The sequence below is a fragment of the Patella vulgata genome, chromosome 1 (assembly GCF_932274485.2).
Source record: "Patella vulgata chromosome 1, xgPatVulg1.2, whole genome shotgun sequence".
Taxonomy (NCBI): Eukaryota; Metazoa; Mollusca; class Gastropoda; family Patellidae; genus Patella; species Patella vulgata.
In genome coordinates, this window is record NC_065879.2 from 88,757,653 (window position 1) to 88,783,443 (window position 25,791).

Here is a 25,791-nt window from a genome sequence, read left to right on the forward strand (position 1 = left end):
TAAAAATAGAAGATGAATAGAAGCTCTCGGAACTTAAACATAACATTATATACTTTTGGAAGTATAAACATGGACCTTATAATAAATCATAATAAACAGATTTTACAGAGCATCGCTAGCCAATTCGACATCATTTAATGGATTTACCTCCCTTGGACAACGTCAAAACTTCAGTTATTACATGGGAGACAACTCTTTTAAGCATCTCTAGCAATTTTTACATGGATGCAGACCATCATTAACACAATTTTTTTGAAAGCTTACCTGTATTGACTTTTGACGTAGAATTGATGCAGAGGCGTTGAATTTTTATTTTGTGTCTGGTTAGGGAGGGCCATGAAATAAAATAAGTAAAGAGGCTTTGTTTTCTTTCAGCACTAGGGGAGTGGGGTGTTGTGGGGGTGTGGATGGCCGAATGGTTATCGTACGCGTTGCATCATAAGGTCTGTCATTATGGTTTGGGTAAGGGTTAGGGCTAGGGAGGCCCGTAGCTAGCCCAAAATTGTTGGGGGGGGGGGGGGCAAGAGCTTCTGGGGCGCCGATGGGGCTTCTGGAAGTGCCGATGTACCTACACTTGACGGTCTAGGGTGATCTCCCCCCAGAAAATTTTGGAAAATAGGGTTTGCACAAGAGGAGAGGAACTATGAAAATGACGGACAATTTCAATTTTGAGACTGAATTTGAAATATTGGCAGGTGATGATATTTTGACATGAACACTATAAAAATTTGAAGGAAGGAATACGACTTTAGCGTACCTATAATAATTTACGAGAAAAGGGAAAAGTTCGGGGTGCGCCTCATATATATAGGCATAATTGGCGAGGCGCCCATAAAACCAAGTACCATTGGTTAGACGCCCAGCCAATGTTTCTCGGCTTTAAGGGGCGCCCATACTAATATGGGCACGTTGGTCGTTGGATTCGTATTGCGTACAATGGAAAGGGCGCTTTCGGCACCCAGTGGAGGCGCCGATTTTTAGCAGGATCTCTGTTGTTCAGATTGGGGAGTTGGATGGCAAAATGATTAGCGCGTGTGCGTTCTATCATAAGGTCTGTCATTGAGTCAACTGGCGTGGTTTCGATTCCCCGGTTGTACGTGGGTTTTCTCCAGGTCTTCCGATTTCCTCCCACTGCTAAAGACCCCTACGCGCCAGCGAATTATTGAAATAAAATTGAACCATATGTTAGTCCCGAAATGGCCTGATTTGTGTTGAGTGGACGTTAAACCCCATATATCTCTCTCTCTCTCTCTCTCTCTCTCTCCCTCCTCTCTCTCGCTCTCTCTCTCTCTCTGTTCAGATTCAAAAAGATGAGGTATCATGGCCACGTGAGAGAACCCGGTTAATAGAATACTTAAACCAAGAAATAGGCGTGTCAGGGTTCAATATCCCCCAAACACTGGTAATGCTTCAATTATTTATTTTCGAAAATTAAGGATGGACAAATATGTAAGTAAAACATCGATTATAAATGAAATTGGGGAGATTTATTAAATATATCACGAAAATAAATAAATAAACCCCTATATGTAGTAATAGACTAGTCTAAATAAAAACAATAGTTCTCTTGCTATTATTACAAAAAAAGACAGTGTTTTGCTTCTCTGCCAAAAATTTAACAAAATGATGTTTAAGGTGATCAGTTTGGTTTTCTTGCTACAGTTAGTCCATGGTAACATAGTTCCTGGACTTGATTTAAAGTCATCTTATCAGAGGTAAATACAACATTTATTCAAACTTCTATTACTATTAAACCAATGGTGTGTAGTGAACGAATGGATACATCAACACTGTAACTAAATAAAGAGTACATTGGTATTAAGAGTACATGTACTTACTTCGTTGATGTCTTGGCATAAAGTGAGGCGCAAGCGTACACTGGAAGTTCTCGTTGATGTCACGTGGTTTATAACATTCCTCCCCATCTCACTGAGTCGGAAAGTTGGGTGGCCCAATGGTTAGCACGTGTGCGCTGTATCATAAGGTCTGTCATTGAATCAACTGGTGTGGTTTCGATTCCCCGGTTGTACATGACTAGGAGTAGGGTCGCCTGTCCAACCTTGTAGGTTTTCTCCGGTTTCCTGCCACTACTAAAGACCCCTAACCGCAAGAGAATTATTGTAATGAAATGATCGAACCATGTGTTAGTCCCGAAATGACCTAGTTTGTGTCGAGTGGACGTAAAGCCCCATCTCTCTCTTTCTCTTTCTCTCTCTCTTATTGAGTCGAACATACATTGATGTTAGGAGGCGAACATAAAAGTTAAAAATATAAATATAAAAAATAAATGTCAGTTGGTATACACAATTCTAAAATACCAAGTGTGTTGTTTATTCCTCTCAGTATGGCTGCCCCGGTAGTTTTAGATGTCTCAGGGCTGAAAGTCCAAGGAATGGGTTACTAATTTGGATTACTGAATCGCCCACGCCTGAAGTCCGGTGGGTCCGATTGGTACCTAGACGGATGTGACAAAGTGTCTGAACTTATTGACCCCTAGCTACGAGAACGTAGCTAAAAACGTTGAGATATACTGATGTGTTTGTTTTTAGCTACGATTGGATGCCTTTAGTTCCAAGTGGCAAACTCAATTTCTTTATTAATGCATATTACATCTTTAAAATAAGATGAGTTTATGCTATTACATGTATGATTAAATAAACTTACAGAGGCCAATGTAGTGGCACAACTGTCGCCTAACTCCAAATATTCGCGTTTTAATTAATGAAGCATTGTTTTTGTCTGCCTTCACCGCCATCGAAATCCATTCATAGTTAAAATGCTTTAGATTGCCCTTTTGATTGGCTGTTATAAAAGCCTTATATTTAGCCCCGCCTTCATGATGACAGCGTATCGTTTAAAAAGATGGCGGTCTTAGTAACGGCTTAACGCCTAGATTTTAAAAACGACGATTTGTACCCGTTTCAGGTAGGATTATATGCTAAATTGTAGTTGCATGTGCCAGAAATATTATAAATAACAATAATCAATCGTTGTTTTTATTAAAAATATTGTCAATTTTGTTTACAAATGCCGGGTGCGAATCGCTCCCGCATGTGCTACGTTGAAGGTAATGGCCTCATGTCTTATCTCGAAACAAGGAGGGTTGAGAGATTAAGGTTTGTTATCTAATTGACCCCAAGTTGGTTTTGATACTATATAGTATTATTCACCTATATACACGCGTGCGCTGTGTTGTAATTAAAGACCTAATCAATCCAACATGTATTGACAATGTAGATGTAAACGATAACTTGTACACTCCATATATGATGATGACTTTGTTGTGAGACTCAATTCCTTATAAGACATTCGTATCAACTTTCTCTATTGTTGAAAGGTATATAACCATACGTTTACTGACAGTTAGAGAGAGGGGGGGGGGGGGGGGGGTGAGGAGCAAAGACCGGTGTATTGTTCAGCTGCTGCCGTGGCAGAAGGGCGGAAAGGTTATAATATAGTCATGTACTGTGTTAATGTTATTGTTTATGTTCCTGTTTAATGTACGTTCCTGTTGTATGTATGTAGATGCTTCATATTCTATTCCCGATGTAAATAAACCATATACAGTAAACCAGACCTGTCAACTCTATCGCATCACGCGGTAAAGTGCCGCGAAAAGGCCTCATGTACCGCTCTACTGCGCGGTAATGGATTTCTACCGCATTTTCTAACAAAGATTTTTTAATTTTCTCGCCAAACTATGGAACTAAGGGAAGCAACTCTTTGCATGTTGTTGACGGATCTGTTGACTGATCAGTGTTATCATTACTAATGATGTTACACGGAGAGTCAGATTTTTAAAGGGGGTAAATCGCTAATATTTGGGATCTAGAAAATGACACAAATGGGTTGCTAGCATATAATAATGTAATATGAATGTATATAAACTGATTTACATTCAATCGTTTCTGTTTCTACTGTAATTTCTAATCGGTTATGTTCGGCGAAATACGCCAGAAGTCTCAATCGAAAGGCGATCTCTAGTGTCTGGTTATTCCAGTCTACACCGATAGTATTTATTGCGAATGCTCAACAGATAAGAATATGACGTCACCGTCTGACATGACTGGTGAAATATACCTAGCCTCGTTTTTTGAGTCCCTTATTACAAATTACGTTGAAACGTATTATGGTACACGATTCGTGTACCAATGGTAAAATGTTTATTTTGTCTTAAATATTGGATATCAGAAGCCCACCTTTCCCAGTAAGATCACACCATCAATGTTGATTTAAATTGACAAATAATTCGTGTTTTCAATGTCGAAGATTTTAGATGATATTGAGTTAGAGACTTAGCTACTTTAATATTGTCATCTATTTCAGGACAAATGGAGACGGCAATAGTCCAACAACAAAGATGGATACCACTGGAAAAAATGTAAGGCAGTTAATCTTGCATATCTTGTCTTTAAGAAACCACTCCTCTAGAGACATTGCCTAAAGATACATTATGGGAGATTAGATAAAGAGCTGACAGTTCTCACTATAATAGTTAAAAATTAGATAATGTAAAGGTAATTTGCTGAAAATTTCAGTCACATTGATCCACTCTAAACCGAGGATTTTGCGATTGAATTTTAAGCCTAGCCTCGATCATCATTACTAAAGTCGGTACGATAAAAAACATAGTCGCGATTATCCACTTTTTGATTTAATCATTAATGAGCGTTGAACAGTAGATCGGATTCTAATCCAGTAAATATCGTAGGCTAAGTCTGGATAAGTTAATTAATGTCTAAAGAAAGACCTGCAATCGGAAGATTTAGCTCTTGAAGACAAAGAGTAGAGGATCAACTTTTGCATAAAGAAGAAATAACAGTAGTGCCCCCCCCCCCTTCCCGTAGCTAGTGTACCTTAAAGCGGCCGATACACGTTCAATTTTTTCGTCAATTAATTGATATCATTTAATTGACGAAGAAATTGAAAGTGTATGGAGGACATTGACGGTGAATTAATTGAAACAATTGAATTGAATCAATTAATTGATGAATCAAAGTTCCTTTCATATTTATTGACGGTTCATCAATTAAATTGACCGTGTGTGCTACTGCCAGAGATGCTTTCATCTAGAAGTTTTCGATCAGTATGAAAATTGACGCTAAAAAATTGATCGTGTGTGGGCAGGGTCAATTTCGTCAATTAATTGATGACAATTAATTGACGAAAAAAAATAACATGTATGGGCCGCTTTAGCGACTCCTAAGCCAAATAAAAAAAGGCACGGCTAAATCTCCTGTGAGCAATTCTAAGCGACCAAAATCTATTAACAGTCGTGTGCCAATTTGTAATGAACAAATAAAAACATATCCTACAACACAATGTGAAAGTAATTAGTAAAAGTTGATTCAAATAATAGTAAAATAATAATGTAAAAACAAACGTGTAGAATACACTAAGCAGGCGTAAACAACTGCCGTTCAGTCTGAACTGTTCACGTTTTTCACTGAACATAATTGATTAGAAATTACAATATATTTTTCAGAAATTGAATATAAATCACTTTACATACATTCATATTACATTAACACGTGCTTTTAGAACCATTTTTTTTTTATTTCAAGGTTCCAAAAAATAGAGCCATACACCCTTTAATACCACTGTCCGATAGTGAAGATGAGGACAGTGCCCAACCCATGACTGATGATGAAAAACGTCAACTTAGTTTAAACATTAACAAATTGTCAGGTAAGTCATACCGGCAGGAAATAGTGTTTTTTCGAACACGCGACCTCCAGGCTTGTGAGCCAGCGTCTTACCCATTTAGCCACCGTGGCTCATAGAGACAGCTATGAAATGAAATGAAATTGGGTTTAACGTCCTACTGTTCTGCTCCGACTGGGCTAATGCTGTGTGCTATGAGGTCAGTTTGGCCCGGGCAGCGGCACTATGGCCTACATGTTTTCTTATATCGAATTCCAACTGCCAAGGGATCTTTTACGTGCACGCTAATGTGTACACAGGACCTCGGTTTTATACCACCCGAACGACTAGGCAGTTGTCCTTGTCAGGTCCTCCGTCCTGTACAACTGACAAGGGGGAAACCACACTGGAAAATCACGAACTTTCTCGGCCAACACCGGGAGCAAACCCGCGACCTCGAGGCTAGAGAGCCAGCGTCTTACCCACTTAACCACCGCGGCTCCCGCATATGTTTTATTACGTTGATATAAATGAAATCCAACTTTAACATTCATTATGTCACAATTTGTGAAGAAAATTGTGGTAGGAGTAGAGGGCCACGGTGGCTAAGTGAGTAAGACGCTGGCTCGCTAGCCTGGAGCTCCTGTGTTCGATCCCTGCATTGGCCGAGAAAGTCCATCGGGATGGATCACGCGACCTCCATGCTAGCGAACCAGCGCCCTATCCTCTTAGCCACCGTGGTGAGAGAGAGGTCCCGGAAAAAAATCATGAGGTTGGACAGGCGACCCTATTCCTTGTCACGTACAACCGGAGAATCGAAACCACACCAGTTGACTCAGTGACAAACCCTATGATACAGCGCGCACGTGCTAACCATCCGGCCATCCAACCCGGCCCGAGACAGTTATGATTATTTCTGTAATATATTGTGTACAAAATCAATTGACTTGATTTCAGGCACAATATTACTTTTAGTACATATTTAATATTTTGTAGACAATAAGCTTGGGGAGGTTTTTCATTTAATTCAGTCAAGAGAACCGTCCCTGCGAGATTCCGATCTACAGGAGATAGGAATAGATTTTCAAACATTAAAGCTATCCACACTTAGAGAACTGGAATCTCATGTGATGTCCTGTTTAAAAAAGAATCAAAAGAAACCACATGGTAAGTTGAAGATTTTAATCTATTACTCTCAGGCCCGTAACTGGTGGGTCGGTGGGGGGGCTTTAAAAAGATTCCTACCCCTCCCACCCTCGCCCCTGTGAAAAAAATTGTCGACCATAAAAACAATAGATATACATTGTCTGTCAATTTTACAGCACCCCTGTAAATTCGAAGGAATTATTAGTGGGCAGAAATTCGCCAATGTATCTGTTATCACCCGTCACTTCAGTCAGTTATATTGCGGGATAACTCGTGTTTTCCTTTTGCGTTCGTCACTTCCGATTGTTGAAGCATTGATTACGCATCTATCGTAGCAATGATCTCTGTGATAAAATAATATTTGGAATGTGTTTAACCAGTTCTATCACATATGTGATAAAGACTGGCACCATTATTGTCCTTTAAATCATTGGCTTTAACTTGGATAATAAATTGTGAGATAAAACAGCTATCTTGACTAAATATTTTATTTCAGAAGAAAGTAAAACAGTTGATGTAGTTGGTGGTCCAAGGCGACTAGCAAGCAGTACCAGTTCTTCTGATAGTGAGAGTAGTAGTGGTAGCAGCACGTCAAGTTATTATTATTATTATTTCAGCATATTTATAGTGTGCCTTTTCATATAATCTGTTCAGGGGCACTTTACAAAGTCTTACCGTGAATAAATGGAGTTCTCATTTCCAATATTTAAGATACAGTGAGAATTTTAAAACTGGCACACGAATTGCCATAGGCTGCAGAAAGAAAAAAGCTCTCAGAAATGAAACATAAAACGATTTTACAAGGAATCTCTAGCCAGGTCGACGTCATTTAATGGGTTTACCTCCCTTGGACTATGTCAAAACTTCAATTTTTACATGGGAGACAACTCTTTTTAGCATCTTATTTTTACATGGAGGCAGACCACCATTAATACAAATTGTAGTGCAAGCTACGATGTAGAGGCATTGAATTTCTATTTTGTGTCTGGTTAGGTGTTTGGGCCATGAAATAAAATGAGTAAAAAGACTTTGTTTTTTTTCAGCACCAATAGAGGGGGAGAGAGATTAACGATCACTCTCGACACAAACTAGGTCATTTCGAGACTAACATGGTTCAATTTTATTTCAATAATTTGCTTGTGCGCAGGGGTCTTTAGGCAGTGGGAGGAAACCGAAGGACCCAGAGAAAACCCATGAGGTCAGACTACCCAAATTTCCTTTCTCAGTCAACATCATGATTGCACCTGAGACCCCCCCGGTTAGTAATCCAGCTGAACCAGTTCCTCACTCGGCAAACATCGACACACTCCAGTACTCTACATCTCGCCTTGGTTAGTGACCCAGCTGAACCACTGCCTCCCTCAGGAGACCTCAGCACCCTACTTATTATGAGAAGTTGCCACTTTCCGAGAGAAATTCTCAAAATTGCGTCTTTTGAACATTGTGTAGAATTTTCATTTGCTAAGTAAAGGACAATATTGGTGTCAGTCATTATTACATATGTGATAGAACTGGTTAAATACATTCCAAACATAATTTTAACACAGAGATCATTGCTACGGGAGACGGGTAACAAGCACGTGAAGAAACGGGAAGTGACGCCAAACATGACAAACACGAGTTGTCCTTCTATATAACAGACTGAAGTAACCAGCGGTAACAGACAAACGATTGAATTGACATCTTTGTATGATAAAACACTCTTCAAAGGCTTCTTCATGGGCGACACCATTTGTAATCCGGGAATTCATCAAACAGCTGAGGCTAGATGTAGGATACTGGAGTCGGCTGAGGTTTGCCGACTGCCAGTGCGTAACTCACTCAGCAACAAGAAAAGTTATTTTGTACAAAACTAGTTTTTATTTAATAAGTAATATTGAGATTTTACAAGTTAAATATAAAACATTATACACAGATGTGGATTATTAATGTACAACATATTCAATATCAATATTCAGTAGATACAATGTGTGCTTTTAAGAGATCAGGGCAAGGGCATGGATTTGTCATAACTTTTGGCGGGTGACTGACGAACCCTGGAACATTATATTACCAAACCAAAATAATAATTACAAACAGTTTACTGTACCAGTGTTATTTCGATGAAAGCTGTATCTAGGGGTAATATGATGACGATATGGAAAAATTGATAGCTGCGATCGGTCAATTAAGGAGGAAGATATCGTGAAGATCAGTAACTGTGGCGAGACCCAAGGCAGTGGTTAAATAGCCTTCAGAACGGGTCATTCATGTGGATATAAACCAGAAAATCTGTCCTTGCGATCAAAATCATGGGCAGGACAGAGACCTATTTGTTCCCCCCCCCCTTCCGATTCTAAGGAAGGGACACGTCCCCCCTAAATCCATGCCCATGGTTCAGGGTAAACTTGCTTATCTTTAATCTCACATGGAATGTAAGAGATATTAGATCTAAAGTGATAAGATATCAGCTAATATAAAAAAAAATATAAATTAATAAAAAGGTCAATAAAATAAATAGTATTCTCAAATTAATTCAGTGATTCTCAACCAGTATGCCACGGCACACAGGTGTGCCATGAGATCTTTCTACGTGTGCCGCGGAATTTGAACAGCACACTAAGAAAATTTCTCACCCAAAAAGCCAGCTATTTGACTGATGAAATTCGAAACACTGCAATAAATTAAATTCATAGCTGTGTTTTTCTGTATTTAGTTTGAATCATTCTATGTGTCTGTGTCTACGGTTGTATGCTTTATATTTGTTCATCTATATTTAGCCATGTGCGCCGCTATTTTTTCATGTGTTCCAAGGTGTACCGTTGGCAAAAATAGGTTGAGAACCACTGGATTAATTAATAAACAGATCTAATCTCAAAATATTGTTCTTCAGTTGTTAATAGAATCAAATTGACAAAATAACATCAAATAAAAAAATCATATCAACTCCCTGGGGTGCCAAGTTGAATTACACTGTATTTAATGTTTAATAACCTAACTACTTTATGGAATCAACAAAAAATCTAAACTTGGGCACTCCAAACATTTTTATTTGTGATATGAATATCTAATATGGGATATCAATTCATTAATAAACAGGTCAGTTAAATTAATAAAATGATAACTAATTTGGAGATGAATCAATCTTCAAAAAAAGACGAAGACAATCCAATTCTAATTAGAGCTTCAAAAACATGAAAATCAATTGTACTTTAAATGGGAGAGGCGTTACAATTGTAGATATCGAACACATGAAAACAATTTAAACGAGTTAGACATTATTTGTGTTAAGAGGAGGCACTGCTCGACAATATGCATTTTAAAATAACTCATTTCTAGTGGAGCTATCAACATGAAATCTTCAGGAATTGTTCAAATAACCAAAATAAGGCTAAGCAACAGTTTTGGGGGATTTTTTTTTTTTTTTAGGAGTTGTAAATATCAAAAACATTGTTATTTAAATGAAATAAGAATTAAATATTTGTAGATGTTCCAACCTGATTAAAAGACAGATCTATATTTTGTATTGTTTCTTTTTATACTTTCGATGGCCTCTACTACATGAAGATCTGACTGGTTATAGTGGAAGGTCATGTCAGAGGTCATACAAGCTGCTTTTTTTTTACCCTATGGCGTTGATATTTCTAATGGGTTACCCACAGTTCTGTGCACCTCACGCCAAAAACTCGCTGCAACAGACCGTTTCATTTGCTAAATCCCTCACATTTGCTAAATCCCTCACATCACCCAGAAAGCGGGTTATATAACAACTCTTCCAGATCCTAGTACCAAGCCTGGAAATAAGGCACCTGTCACAGACAATGTCAGGCACAGATTCAGGCTTTGTCAGACACTAAACCTCTGTTGCCTGTCATTTTGTCCGGCAATGATTTGTCTTTTTTATTGATATTATTAAAACATGTCCGGCAATAAGTGAAAATGTCAGGTACTATTTCATTAGTGCATGACATTTTGTCAGGCACATCAAAAAACGTTATTTCCAGGCCCGCTAGTATAGTAAAGACAAGTTAAACGAAATTTTGAACTATAAAAAAAAAAACGAAATGAAATAAGATCTGTGTTTTAATCAGAGTGCAGATGTTTAGAATTATTCAGCCATGTACCAGACCTCATTGTGTCGAAACAGCACAGTTAATTGTTATTTAAATGAAATGAGAGTTAGATATTAAAGATTGTTTAGAATTATTCGGCCATGTACCAGACCTCATTGTGTCGAAACAGCACAGTTAATTGTTATTTAAATGAAATGAGAGTTAGATATTAAAGATTGTTTAGAATTATTCGGCCATGTACCAGACCTCATTGTGTCGGAACAGGACAGTTAATGGATTATCATACCCAGCTGTATAGAAGTAGTCATCTATGTAGGATTCACCAGCTCCATTCAAGTCTGTGGCTAGCTGTCTGGCTTGTTTAACCCACTGAGCAGCCGTTAACATATAGCCACTGAAAGACCTGTTGATATAAATTATATTTAGTTATATCATGGTTAAAGATACATTATGTAAGGGGAGCCACGGTGGCTAAATGGGTAAGACGCTGGCTCGCTAGTCTGGAGGTAGGATGTCCGATCCCTGCATTGGCCAAGAAAGTTCATCCAGATTTTCCGGCGTGGTTCCCCCATGTCAGTGATGCAGGATGGAAGGTGTGACAAGGACAGCTGTCTAGTCATTCGGATGGTACGGAAAACCGAGGTCCCATGTAGACATTGGTGTGCAGGTAGAAGATCCCTTAATAGTTGGAATTCTATATACGAGTAGGCGATAGTGCCTCTGCCCGGGCAAAATTTCCCTCAGACTGGTTTAGTCAAGGCAGTATATTGGCAGATTTCCATGTGGGATGAGAGTGGGGTAGAGACTGAATCGTCTTACGTATGCACTTTAGATCAAGAGGTCTGTCATACAGTGGGGGGTTGGATGGCTGAATGGTTTGTACGTGCGCGCTGTATCATAAAGCCTGTCATTAAGTCAACTGGCGTGGTTTCGAATCCCCGGTTGTAGGTGACAAGGAGTAGGGTTGCCTGTCCAACCTCGTGGGTTTTCTCCGGGTCCTCTGGTTTCCTCCCACTGCTAAAGACCCCTACGCACAAGTGAATTATTGAAATAAAATTAAACAATATGTTAGTCCTGAAATGACCTAGTCTGTGTCGAGTGGACTTGAACCCCCATTTCTCTCTCTCTCTGTCTTTGAGTAAATTGGTATGGTTTCTATTCCCCCTGATTCGTAAAATTGTATTAGTATAGAGAGAGAGAAATGGGGTTTAAATTCCACTCGACACAAACTAGATCATTTTGGGACTACATGCAACGTACGATTCAATTTTAATTCAATAATTCGCTTGTGCGTCGGGGTCTTTAGCAGTGGGAGGAAACCGGAGGGCACGGAGAAAACCCATGACCTAGTTTGTATCAAGTGGATGTTAATCCCTCTCTCTGGGATAATAAAACTTACTTAACATAGGCATCGAATGGCTTGGATTTAGTGACCGTGACCATAGGATCATTTGGAGCAGGTGGATCGGTGACTTTATTGGAGATGTAGAATGACATGGTGAAGTTACTCTCACATGCTGGGCCAGCACCTGGTATTAATCTCATTATAACAGGTACTGTCATTGCTATCTTTTCACCTGGTTAATAAATAATAACAATGTTAAATACCAGTTCTTCCAGGCCCTGGCATAAGAAGGTGGGTACAGGGGGCTACTTATCTGTGGTAACTTACTGACCATTTGCCATACATGTATATATTGAAGTTTAAGTACATTCTTGGATTATTTTCTGTCAACTACTTTTTTTTCTCCATCGTTTAATTGCAGAGTCTTTTGTATGTTTAAACCCCTCAATGTGCCCAAAATTGCCTAACCATTCAATCAAGAAATAACAACCGCTCCTTAAGTCAAGCTGGCAGACAATAAGCCATTGGGTTACCGGTTAGTGATACCCTGAGATTTTTGACCAGTGCTTGCCACATAGGTGTTTTTCAGGGAATCTAGTATTTTTCTAGTAATACTGGATGTATCTACTTTCCATTTATACAAAAATTTACCATAGTTTTATTTGAAATAACTACCCTATAAATACTGTTGTGAGAATGTATCTTTAAACTCACCTTTTGAATTATTACCAGAAATGTAATGGAATAATTTCATAAACATGGTTCTTTGTGCCATTGTGAAATCAATGCCAGTAAGCTGGGTTGACACCCAGTGAGTGGTAGGATAACTTCTCTTTTCATATTTACCCTGTCGAAAAAATCAAAAAAATGAAATGCAATGAAATGAAATGGGGTTTAATGTCCTACTGTTTTGTTTCAAAACTGGGCTAATGAAGACGGGCATACGCCATACAGTGTGCTGTGAGGGAAATTTTGCCTGGGCAGTGGCGCTAAGGCCTACTCTTATATCGAATTCCAACTGCCAAGAGATCTTTTACGTGCACGCCAATTTGTACACGGGACCTCGGTTTTTCGTACCATTCAAATGTCTAGACAGCTGTCCTTGTCAGGTCTTCCGGTCTGCATCACTGACAAGGGGAAACCACGCCGGAAAATCTGGATGAACTTTCTCGGCCAATGCAGGGATAGAACACCCGACCTCCAGGTTAGGGTCTTGGCCACATGATCCCCAAAATCAAAAAACTTTCATCAGAGAAAATATATCACTTAAACATACATTATGCAAGAGCTAAATATGTCTATTGCAGGTATTTCTTTAGGTCTGAAATGTTATCTAAACTATTAATTAGACATTAATTAATTTATCCAGACCATCATTAACTCTCGATGCCATCACTAGCCTGTGATGTTTACTGGATTTTAATACATTATGTGAGGGATGATTTAATTCAAATGGATAATCGAGACTATGTTTTTTTTTTATGGTACCGACTTTAGTAATGATGATCAATTTCGGAGTGGATCAATTTGACTGATGGTTAGAATGTGCGCGCTGTATCATAAGGCCTGTCATTGAGTCAACTGGCGTGGTTTCGTATCCCCGGTTGTACGTGACAAGGAGTAGGGTCGCCTGTCCAACCTCGTGGATTTTCTCTGGGTAAACCAATTTCCTCCCATTGCTAAAAACCTGTACACGCAAGCGAATTATTGAAATAAAATTAAACAATATGTTAGTCCCAAAAAGACCTAGTTTGTGTTGAGTGGACGTTAAACCCCATTTCTCTCTTTCTCTCCAAGTGGTGTGGTTTCAACAAGGATGTGACAAGGAGTAGGGTCGCCTGCATAGGCTTACGGGGAAATTTTTGACTGGGGGGGCGGTGGTGGTTGGTGCCCCAAAAATGTAGTTTGGTTCTTAGTATGTTACATAATAATAATAAATTCGCTGTTAAATTGGACACATTCAAGAACACAATATCCTTATTTTATACAACTTTTACAAAATACAATTGTGTGCCCAAATTTTTCCAGCATTTGGTGCCCAAAATGGGGGGGCGCCCCCAACCCCCAGCTCGTACGCCTATGGTCGCCTGTCCAACCTCGTGGGTTTTCCCAAGGTCCTCCGGTTACCTCCCACAGCTTAAGACCTCTATGCACCTTTCCGCATACATCAACTGGCGTGGTTTCAATTACCTGGTTGTACGTGACAAGGAGTGGGGTCGCCTGTCCAACCTTGTAGGTTTTCTCTAGGTCCTCCCATTGTTTAAGACCCCTACTTGCAAGAAAAATTGAACAGTATATGTTAGTCCTGAACTGACCTAGTTTGTATCGAGTGGAGAGAGAGAGATGGGGTTTAACCTCCACTCGACACAAACTAGGTCATTTCGAGACTAACATATGGTTCAATTTTATTTCAATAATTCGCTGGCACGTAGGGGTCTTTAGCAGGGCAATTCCACGCTAAAGTATACAATTAGGTGAAAAATTTAATTAGTTGATAAGTGGACAAAAATAGTGTTTTATGATTGGGAAATAATCCAAATTTTGAAGAAAAATCTCAATTTGGGTTGAAACTCTTCCGATTTTTTTTTTATTTGGTCTTGTGTCAAGGTTTACGTTGTAAATGTCGAATTTATAATTCTATTGTATTTTCTTACTTTGTGTTTGTTTGATCATAATGAATGATTTGGCATTAGTTATATGACAATGCATATAAACATAATATTTAAACATTAAAATATAAAAATAATATATTTTTGTGAAGGTAACCAACATTGAAAAATATCACTATGAGAATGTACGTTCGTTACCAAATATTTACATTTTTTGCTCTCTCATTCATATTTTTATATGGAATTCTTTAAAACTTCATATCTAAAGCTAGAATAACCCATTCTTACTATAATGACCATAAAAAGAAAAGATTTGCAAAAATTCTCAGAATATCTTGGGTTTTCATAGATGTACGTCCGTTACTTTTCACAGTATTTCATGTTACCAAATATTTCCATTTTATCTCTCTCATTCATATTTATTTATGGAACTGTTCAAAAACTCATATTAAAAGCCAACATCACATATTCTTGTTACTATGACTGTAAAAAGAAATCATTTGCCAAAATTCTCTGAATTACTTTAGGTTTCATACATGTATGTACGTCCGTTACCCAAATTTTAGGGTAAAAATGTACGTCCGTTACCCAAATTTTAGGGTCACAATATTTCATACAAGTAGTAATGTTTTTAGGAAAGTAACTGCTCCATTAATTCAAATGAGTTAACTATTATTATTATCTATAAGTTCGATTATTTGAAAGTTTACATATCTCATGTAATGGGTTAGCAATTTGCACTCGTACGTCAGTTACCAGAAAATATGTACGTCCGTTACCACAATAATTGAGAATTTACTGGGTTACAAGAATCCAAATGTGAGAAGTGATTATGCAGTACACATGTAGTATTAGTGCCCTTTCTTAAAAGGATTAAAACTTTTAAATTCTACAAGACAATTCACAGAGTTTTGAAACTATGTTCATGCAGGCAAATCATGGTGTTCATTTCTGTACGTCCGTTACCTATACTTTGAGCAGCCAATATTTATTTCCAGTGTTCATGAACAAATTAAATTATATGTCAATTGATACTTAAATCATATGTCTTTAATGCTATATAAAACTCAAACAGTTAATTATTCATGGTTAGAAAATATTGGAAGTAATAAAAATACGGCGAGTTCAAAATGTACGTCCGTTACCGTGGAATTGCCCAGCAGTGGGAGGAAACCGGAGGACCTGGAGAAAACCCACGAAGTTGGACAGGCAACCCTACTCCTTGTCACGTACAACTGGGGATTCGAAACTACGCCAGTTGACTCAATGACAGACTTTATGATACAGCACGCACGTGCTAACCATTCAGCCATCCAACCCCCCAGTATCAAGTGGGCATTAAATTATGTTTCTCTCTCTCCCCACTACTCACCTTAACATTTTTAACAACAGTGAAGGCTGGGCAGTCTAATTTATGACAGAACTTAGGTACAGTGGTAGCTTGCTGGCTGCCATCAGTCTGTTCAAAATTCTTAAGTACAGAGGAAGCTTGCTGCTGGATGCCATCAGTCTGTTCAAAATTCTCCACTAGTTTTTGTATGGGTTTAATCTTGAAATTCTCCACTAATTTTTGTATGGGTTTAACATCAACCATACGACGAAGGCTAAAATTAAAAATCAACACATGAACATTTTTTTTTTTTTATTCAAACAATATTTTTATTCATTTAAATTTACAGAATTTATATATAAAAGTTGATAAGTCCGTAACTCTATATCATCCAAAATCTTCGACATTTAAAACACAAATTTTTTTAAAATTTAAATCAACACTGGTGTTGTGGTCTTACCTGGAAAAGAAGGACTTCTGATATCCAATATTTAAGACAAAATAAACATTTTACCATTGGTACACGAATCGTGTACAATAATGCGTTTCAGCGCCATTTGCAACAAGGTGCTCAAAGAATGAGGCTAGACATATTCCACAAGTCATGTCAAATGGTAATGCATATTCTTTTTTGGAGAGCATGCACAATATATACTATCGGTGTTGACTGGATGAATAACCAGACGCTAGAAACTGTCTTTCGGGTGAGACTTCTGGCGTATTTCGCCGAACACAATACTGATGACAATTCACAGTAAAACGGAAACCATTGAATGTAAAACAGTTTATATAAATTCATATTACATTACTATATATGTTCCGACCCATTTGTGCCAATTTCTAGGCCCAAAATATTAGCAATTTAGCTCCTTTAAATACAGGATACGATAACAAACTTTATCAGCTTACATGTATATAAAATCGCTTCCTTAAAATGGATCTTTAACAGATTTGCAACTGGCAATCTTAATATAAACACAAATATACAGTATAATTGTATAAAACATATTATGTACAATTTAGATGATAATTATGGATTTCTTAAAGTTGCAATTTCATATTTTTAAGTTATATTTTTAAAATTTATTAAAATAAAGCCTTAAAATAGATGGTATCTATAAACAGTCGTACTATAATTCGCTATTGCCAGTTGAGAAATTGGCAAAAATATCATTTTCATCTTCAAATTCCAACTGTTTGAAGATAACTACTCCATGTTGGAAGTAGAAAACAAGGGAGGTAATTGTGTTATTATTTCCGGTGTAAATGAGTTTTAAGTGTGAGAATGACACCTATGATCTTATAATAGTGAGTTGACAACCTATTGAGCAAAAGACATAGAAATAATTATCTTTTGACTTTCTTAGAAAATATGAAATTGTAACTTTAAAGGGTGGAATACATAAATATACATTTGATTTAGGATTACATCTTTGTTTATTTGTTAACGTTGAGTTGTTTTTGTTTTCATATTTTGTGCTTTTTTTATTTAGATGCTCTATTCCAACATGTTTAATTTATGCTTTAAAAATTGATTGCTTTTGTTCAGTAAGATTATTTTAAAATCGATACGTACGAACACATAAACAATATAGTACACTATTACAACAGTTCAGTCTGAAATAGTCCAATCTGATTAAACAGATCCTATTTCGTTTCGTTTTTATAGTTCAAAATTTTGTTTTACTTGTTTTTACTACACTTGGATCTGGAAGAGTTCTTATTTAACTCATGTTCTGAATGGTGTCAGGGATAAGCCAATGAAACGGTCTGTTACGGCGAGCTTTAGGCGTGTTTTGCACGGAACTGTGGGTAATCCACTAGTAACATCAATGCTGATTGGTTAATCGATTGTCTGACATCATAGGTCATAAGTCAGTCTTTTGACCCCTGACGTGACCTATGGATATAACTTGTCAGATCTTCATGTAGTAGAAGCCATCAAAAGTATAAAAAAACGAAACGAAATATAGATCTGTAATTTAATCAGATTAGAAATAGTCTGTAAAGATTCATAATTCAAGAGCTAAATTGGTCTTTATGTCAAGCCTGTTCTTTGAGTCACAATTCGTGTAGGCCTACTAATGGTAAAATGTTTATTGTCTTAAATATTGGATATCAGAAGCCCATCATTTCCCGGTAAGATCACATCAATGTTGATTTAAAGGAGCTAAATCGCTAATATTTGGGACCTAGAAATTGACACAAATGGGCCGTAACGCATATAATAATGTAATAGGAATATATATAAACTGATTTACATTCAATCGTTTCCATTTTTACTCTAATTTCAAATCAGTTACGTTCGGCGAAATATGTCTGAAGTCCCAATAGAATGAAAATTTCTAGCGTCTGGTTATTCTAGTCTACATAGTATTTATTGCCCATACTCTCCCCGATATGAATATGCCGTCACCGTTTGACATGACTTGTTGAATGTCTAGCCTCGTTCTTCGAGTCCCTTGTTAGAATGGGCCTGAAACGCATTATGGTACATGATTCGTGTACCAATGGTAAAATGTTTATTTTGTCTTAAATATTGGATATCAGAAGCCCATCTTTTCCAGGTAAGATCACAACATCAATGTTGATTTAAATTGACAAATAATTTGTGTTTTCAATCATCAATTTAGAAGATTTTGGATGATATTGAGTTATAGAGACTTAGCTATTTTAAATTGAAAAATAATTGGTGTTTTTAATGTCGAAGAATGTGGATGATATTGAGTTAGACACTTACATGTAGCTACATAGTGTAGGCCTGAGTATTTTATGAATAGCCTTCAGTACAAGGAGCCCAGACATTGGTAATTTGGTTTAATAATTACACTACAGGAATTTGAATAAATCTTGTATTTACCTCTGATAAGATGACTTTAAATCAAGTCCAGGAACTATGTTACCATGGACTAACTGTAGCAAGAAAACCCAACTGATCGCCTTAAACATCATTTTGTAAAGTAGAGTGAATCTGTTGACATAAAAGCAAAACACTGTCGTTTTTGTAGTAATAATAGTGAGAGAGAGCTCTTATGTTTTATTTAGACCAGTCTATTACTATATAGGTGTTTCAGCTAGTCATTAAATAAATTTATTTTTGTGATATATTTAATAAATCTCCCTAATTTCATTTATAATCAATTTTTAATCTAGATATTTGTCCATCCTTAATTTTCGAACATAAATAGTTGAAGCATCATCAGTTTTTGAGGGATATTGATACCCCGACACCCCTACTTCTTGATTCGACTATTCTATTATCCGGGCTTTCTCACGTGGCCGTACCTCGTCCTTTGAAGTGTTTCATAACAACATAAATTTGACACCTAATCTTCAGTGTAGATGCATTTTAATTATGTATTCCAAATTTTGCGATGTCAGAATTGATCATAACAGATCCTTTACTACTGTTCAAGTGTCCTAATAAATTAATAATGTGGCTAAACAGATAGCGATGAGGCTTTTACTTTCAATTTGTTTTTATGCTAATTTGGCGGAAACTCTGTTTGGTATTAGTTATCCAGTGACGCGGCTGATATGTAAATGCAGGTTGTGTCTGGATAATCAAGCGTCTGTTTCATAACAGTCCTGATAATTGACCTACTTCAATGTCAATGACCCCAATTTTAATTCAAGGTGTATTTATTTACGCCGAGTCATTCTTTTCAATATTTTTTTTTATTTATTTTGAAATTGAAAGTCAGAACTTGTTTTGATATCTATTATTTCATCGGCGCTTCTTCTTTTTTTTTTTTTATTCTCCACGAATGGCTTTATTTTTGCAAACATAAGAATACATCTCTACTTTTGATTTGTTTACCAAATACTGTGCAAACATTTAGCTCGTATATAAATTGAATAACTTCTTTTATAAGTTTTAATATTTGTTACGTCTTTCATTCTGTGAGTTTATATCAATATTGTTTAAAAAGATAATCAAGAAAATAAGTTATGAAAGAGTAGATTACTAGATAATATTAATTACGGTACGGTAGCCTATAAAATAAATGACACTGACTGACTGAGTCCGAGGGTGAGTACAAATTGCTGATTTAGTCCAGGGGCGGATCCAGGATTTTTGCAGGGGGGGGGGGGTCATGTTCCTAAGACAATGTATCCCCCCCCCCCTCCCGCATGGTCTCTATCGTCATTTTGGCGTATATACATACACATTGAGCTTTTTAAACAGAGAAATTTAACACCTCGCTTGACGTCAATTTTTATTAGGAATAAATACAATGTCAATTCAATTTCATGGATGCAAAGCATTAATTGTGATATCACATAATGTCTATATCATTATCTCGTGCTTTGAGTGCCCATCCTGTCCCAAATCTTACGATAAAGGATAAAGCACACGGCCGAGAAACCTTTGTTGATTTACAAAAACATTTATGTAGCTGAACGGGGGGGGTGGGGGGGGGGTCGACCCCCCAAACCCCCACCTCTGGATCCGCCCCTGTAGTCTTGGTGTAATTAATTTCAGAATCAACCAAGCAGTAAATTTTGAAGATACCAGATATTCAGTTACTCTTCATTCATTAGTTGGTACAAAAAGTAAATGCCACTTTATTTCATTTACATATACGTCTGAATTTTTGGTACATAATGCAGTGTATTATGAGAAAAATTTTGCCCTGACAACAGTGTTGTGTCCTACTTTTATTTTGATTTCCAACACTAAGGGCTTTAATAATCAACAAGATGCTTTTCTATCCCAATGCCCTCCATCCCAGGCCCCTCAATCCCAAAGCCCTCCATCCTAGGCCTCTCAATCCCAAGGCACTCCATCCCAGGCCCCTCAATCACAAAGCCCTCTATCCTAGGCCTCTCAATCCCAAGGCCCTCAATTCCAGACCCCTCAATCACAAGGCCCTACATCCCAGGTCCCTCAATCCCAAGGCCCTCCATCCCAGGCCCCTCAAACCCAAGGCACTCCATCCCAAGGCAATGTATGTTTAATTATTTTTTGACAGACACAATTAAGATGACAGCATTACTGAATACAATAAAAACGGCAATTACAAGCAAAAGTTTTGGTATGCCTATCTACACCGTAGTTGAGAAAACTAAAGTAAGTATATATGGTATTAAGTCTCATGCATGACCGGGCTAATGAAGGCAAGCATACGCCATTTAGTGTGCTATGAGGGGAATTTTGCCCAGACAGCTGCACTCCGGCCAATTCTTATATCGAATTCCAACTGCCAAAGGATCTTTTACGTGCACACCAATGTGGGACCTTGGTTTTTTGTACCATCCAAACAACTACATGTTGTCCCTTGCCAGGCCTTCTGTTTTGTACCACTGACAAACCACACCGGAAAATCTGGATGAACTTTCTCGGTCCAATACAGGAATCGAACACCGGACCTCCAGGTTCTCACGAATGAAAGACTAACTGGGCACACAATTTTATCTTTTGTACCCAAATCTCAACTTGCACTATTGTTTCAAGAGAGAGAAAGAAATAGAGTTTAATGTCCACTCGACACAGACTAGGTTATTTCGGGACTAACATATGGTTTAATTTTATTTCAATAATTTGCTTGCGCGTAGGGGTCTTTAGCAATGGGAGCAAACCGGAGGACCCAGAGAAAAATCACGAGGTTAGAAGGCAACCCTACTCCTTGTCACGTACAACTGGGGATTCGAAGCCACGCCAGTTGATTCAATGACAGGCCTTATGATACAGGGTGCACGCGCTAATCATTCGGCCATCCAACCCAGCTATTGTTTCGAAGGATAGGGGTATTGGTAATATTCGTAGGCGTGGATTCAGAGGAGGGTTCAGGGCGGGTGGGGGGGTGGGTCATCTCCTCCCAACCCACTCAGCTACAGAAAATGTTCGTAACACAACACTTTTCATGAGAAAGGTGTCACGGCCGTGTGCTTTATCTGAGACATGTTATTTTAGAGTAATGTAAACAGGTCAATTTCTTGAAATTTATCGCATATCGCAGCCTGGTACCATGCCGAAAACGGCACGCTTAAACCGGGCTTATGAAATGATTTCTTTTATAATTTTATTATTGCTTGACAGACATATGAAGAAAGACGTTATCCTGAGACGAGATGGGTCAGTACTAAAGTAGAGGGCATGTTTCATAAAGAATCCAGAAGCACAGGTTTTAGGAGACTGTTTAAGTATCTTCAAGGTGATAATGAACCAAGTAAGTCAGAGAGAAGAGAGAGAGAGAAATGGTCTGCTCAACACAAACTACTTCATTTCAGGACTAACATATGGTTCAACTTTATTTCAATAATTCGCTTGCGTGTAGGGGTCTTTAGCAGTGGGAGGGAAACCGTTCTGCACCACTGAAAAGGAGAAACCACGTCAGAAAATTCAGAGAAACTTTCTCTGACAACACCGGCAGCGAACCCGCGTCCGCCAGTCTAGCGAGCCAGCATCTTACCCGTATGTCTCAAATTGACAAAAATATTTTGTTAACAAGGGTTAAAACCCCATTCCATTGTCTTTTAGGTCAGAAAGTCGACATGACAGCACCAGTAGCAACTAAAATACATCCAGGAGCCGGACCCAACTGTGAAAGTACTTTTACAGTTTCGTTCTTCATCCCACCAGAGAATGCAGATAATCCTCCAGTACCGACTAGTCCCGATGTTTATTTAGAAACCTGGCCACCTCAAACTATTTACACAAAGTAAGTTATTCCCTTTTTGAATCCCCCCCCCACCTTTTTACAGAAGATATTCTTTCAGCTAAAAACATCTACTCTAAAAACCATGATCTGTCGTAAGTGTACCATATTCGCAAACTGAGTTTATCCCCTTTCACAGAAGCTGGATAATCGAGACTATGTTTTTTATCGTACCGTCTTTAGTAATGATGGTCGAGGCTAGGCCAGAAAATCAGTCTCTAATATCTCTGTTCAGAGTGGAGCAATTTGACTGCAATTTTCAGCATATTCCCTTTACACTATCTTAATTTTGACTATTATAGTGAGAACTGCCAGCTCCTTATCTGATCTTCCATAATGCATCTTTAAACAGTTTGATACTTACCCATACCTAAATAATATATTGACCACCCTGGGAGTCCATGTTGAATTACACTTTATTACATCATTAAAAACCATAGCACAGGTCATGGAATCGGTGACAAATTCTAAAATTTGGCACCAACTTTATTTTACTTTCTGTATTTGTTTCTATTTCAGACAATTTGATGGGTCTCCTAGTGATGATAACTTTGTTTCAAATGCCCAAGAATTAGGTCAAGCACTGAGTGGTAAAAACATAAACCCAAATATTTGGTTTACGGCCAGTTATGATAGTCCCTTTAAAATGTTTAATAAAAGAAATGAGGTTTGGTATTTAAAACTTGTCGAAGAAAACAAAACAATAAATGAAAACTAATATGTATTTTTTTTTAGTAGTCTCGGTCACCCAGAACCTCCTAGTCTTTAACGTACAGAGGGTCTGGCTGGACCATTGTTAATATTTGACGAAAAGTCCATTGCCCATGCCTAACTGGAAGTTTGGTTTTTAATGCGGTTGATTATCCAGTATCCTTGGACAAGTGAAGAGTTGCAATAAATCCCATAATTCTTGCATTAATATAAACAAATATGAATCGTGACAACGAATTAGGATTAATTTAAAAAACATAGATATGGCCCATGAAGAGAGAAATTTTACAATAAAAACAAATTAAAGACTGTCTGATATTGAACTGGCATGGAATCAAATAGATTTTTTGAAATGGCATTCTTAAATTAATTTCATAGGCATCAACATCTTGTTTTAGGACTAGTTACCTCCCTTAGACACTGTTTATGATCATGTAAAAGACTGGATAATCTAGCCAATGACCTATTATTCTCAAATGTTGACAACACATCCAGACTAATATTCATAGAATATTTTTCTGGACGATAAAGACTAGTTTTTTTAACGAAATTGAAATATATATGAAATACATGTAGTTGCAGCTTTGATGAAAATTACAACAGATCACCATGAACTTATAAGGTCGATGATATCACACAAAAGGAACATCACTAAGGAACATTACTTCACTCGTAGATCATTTCGAGACTAACGCATGATTCATTTTTATTTCAATAATTTGCTTGCAGGTAGGGGCCTTTAACAGTGGAAAAACCCGAAGAAAACCCACATTGTTGGACAGGCGACTCTACTTCTTGTCACATACGAGCGGGGAATCAAATAAAAGTGGAGGAAAAGTAGGAGTAAATACGACTATCTGGGCAAAGAGTAATCTTAGGATTAGGAATGGAAATTACAATGTGTTTGTCTGAAAATGACTGGGGGATAGGATGGCCGTGTGGTTACCACGCGCGCGCTGTATCATAAGGCCTGTCATTGAGTCAACTGGTGTGGTATCGATTCCCCGGTTGTATGTGACAAGGAGTAGGGTGGCCTGTCCAACCTCGTGGGTTTTCTCCGGGTCCTCCGGTTTCCTCCCACTACTAAAGACTCCTATTTGTGTCTGACTGACATATTTGTTTCTTTTGGCTGAAAGTGTCTTTTACTATTTGAATTTGTTTTCTATTCATGTATAATTTATTATAGTATTTATTCTATTCATGTATCATATTTTTATTTTGTTAATTTTATTATATTGTTCTGTTTATAATAAAATATTCTATTTTTATTATTTCTATATATTATTCCTCAGGATTTTATTGCCAGGTTTATTTAGTCAGTGGTGCATGCTGGAGAGACAGAAAAAATACGAGGCTTAACCCACATGACTTAAACTAGTTCATTCTGTGACTAACATATGGTACCATTTTATTCCAGTAATCTGCTTGTACATGGGGGTCTTTAGCAATCCAAGGAAACTGGAGGACCAGGAGAAACCCACAAGGTTGGACAGACGACCCTACTCCTGGTCACACACAAGCGGGGAATCAAAACCACACTAGTTGACTCAATGACATACCTTCTGATCCAGTGCTCATGTGTTAATCATTCTACTACCCAACATATAAATAACATCAACATTATACTAGGACAGGGTAGGGGGCAATTTAACACTCCCTTAAAAGGCTGGATCAAAACTGATGCAGGCAGGACATTAAAGATGGGTTCCCGCGTACAAACTGGGTGATTTAATGGTATATTTGGACTAAAAACATATTCAAACTAATTAATTTGTCATAATTTTGCTTCAAATCTTTCTCAAACATTGTAATTGCGAAGGAATGTCCTGCTATAAAATTTGATCAAACCAGGTCACGTTTACGTCACGTGACTTACCTCTCTTGGAAGTCAGAGGAGAATTCATTGCATACATAAGACGATGTTGTCTTTAATCGCTTACTATTTATTACAAATATCGAATCCTAATTATATTCTCGGATTATCCACTACCCGCGTCTTTTTCCGTCATTTTTATCTCAGAAAGTGTTGTACGTCTAACTCTTCATGAAGTTTATCAACTTGTACATTAAGCGCTCAATGTTCGCGTGTGACCTTTGAAATCACGCGTGCAGAAATTCCTAATCGTCGGGCTGTTAATTAGGGAAACCGTTACATTTTTGTCCTGTATACGCTCTATGAGTGTTTTTCGGGGAATCCAGTATTTTTGTAGTAAGATTGGATATCTCTACTTTCCATACATACCAAAATTACCCTACTTTTATTGGAAATAACCACCCGATAAATACTTTTCTG

General features: G+C 37.6%; 1 protein-coding gene and 2 long non-coding RNA genes across 3 annotated transcripts; 2 read left to right on the plus strand and 1 right to left on the minus strand.

Annotated features, from left to right (window-relative positions):
• The first annotated feature begins 1,593 nt into the window (after positions 1 to 1,593).
• LOC126816792 (uncharacterized) lies at positions 1,594 to 8,536 on the plus strand. The gene is made up of 5 exons (XR_007678612.2): positions 1,594 to 1,715; positions 4,327 to 4,381; positions 5,565 to 5,688; positions 6,640 to 6,810; positions 7,286 to 8,536. It is a non-coding gene; the product is annotated as an uncharacterized LOC126816792 (long non-coding RNA).
• Positions 8,537 to 8,626: 90 nt separating this feature from the next.
• On the minus strand, positions 8,627 to 19,178 carry LOC126816045 (heme-binding protein 2). The gene is made up of 5 exons (XM_050542210.1): positions 18,986 to 19,178; positions 16,168 to 16,399; positions 12,901 to 13,033; positions 12,241 to 12,418; positions 8,627 to 11,244 (listed from the first exon to the last, which is right to left on the minus strand). Exons 1-5 carry the CDS (start codon positions 19,075 to 19,077, stop codon positions 11,067 to 11,069), a joined length of 813 nt encoding a protein of 270 aa, XP_050398167.1. The 5' UTR covers positions 19,078 to 19,178; the 3' UTR covers positions 8,627 to 11,066.
• Positions 19,179 to 19,925: 747 nt separating this feature from the next.
• LOC126817120 (uncharacterized) lies at positions 19,926 to 24,766 on the plus strand. The gene is made up of 5 exons (XR_007678815.2): positions 19,926 to 20,158; positions 21,102 to 21,199; positions 22,169 to 22,298; positions 22,610 to 22,790; positions 23,307 to 24,766. It is a non-coding gene; the product is annotated as an uncharacterized LOC126817120 (long non-coding RNA).
• Positions 24,767 to 25,791: the final 1,025 nt, after the last annotated feature.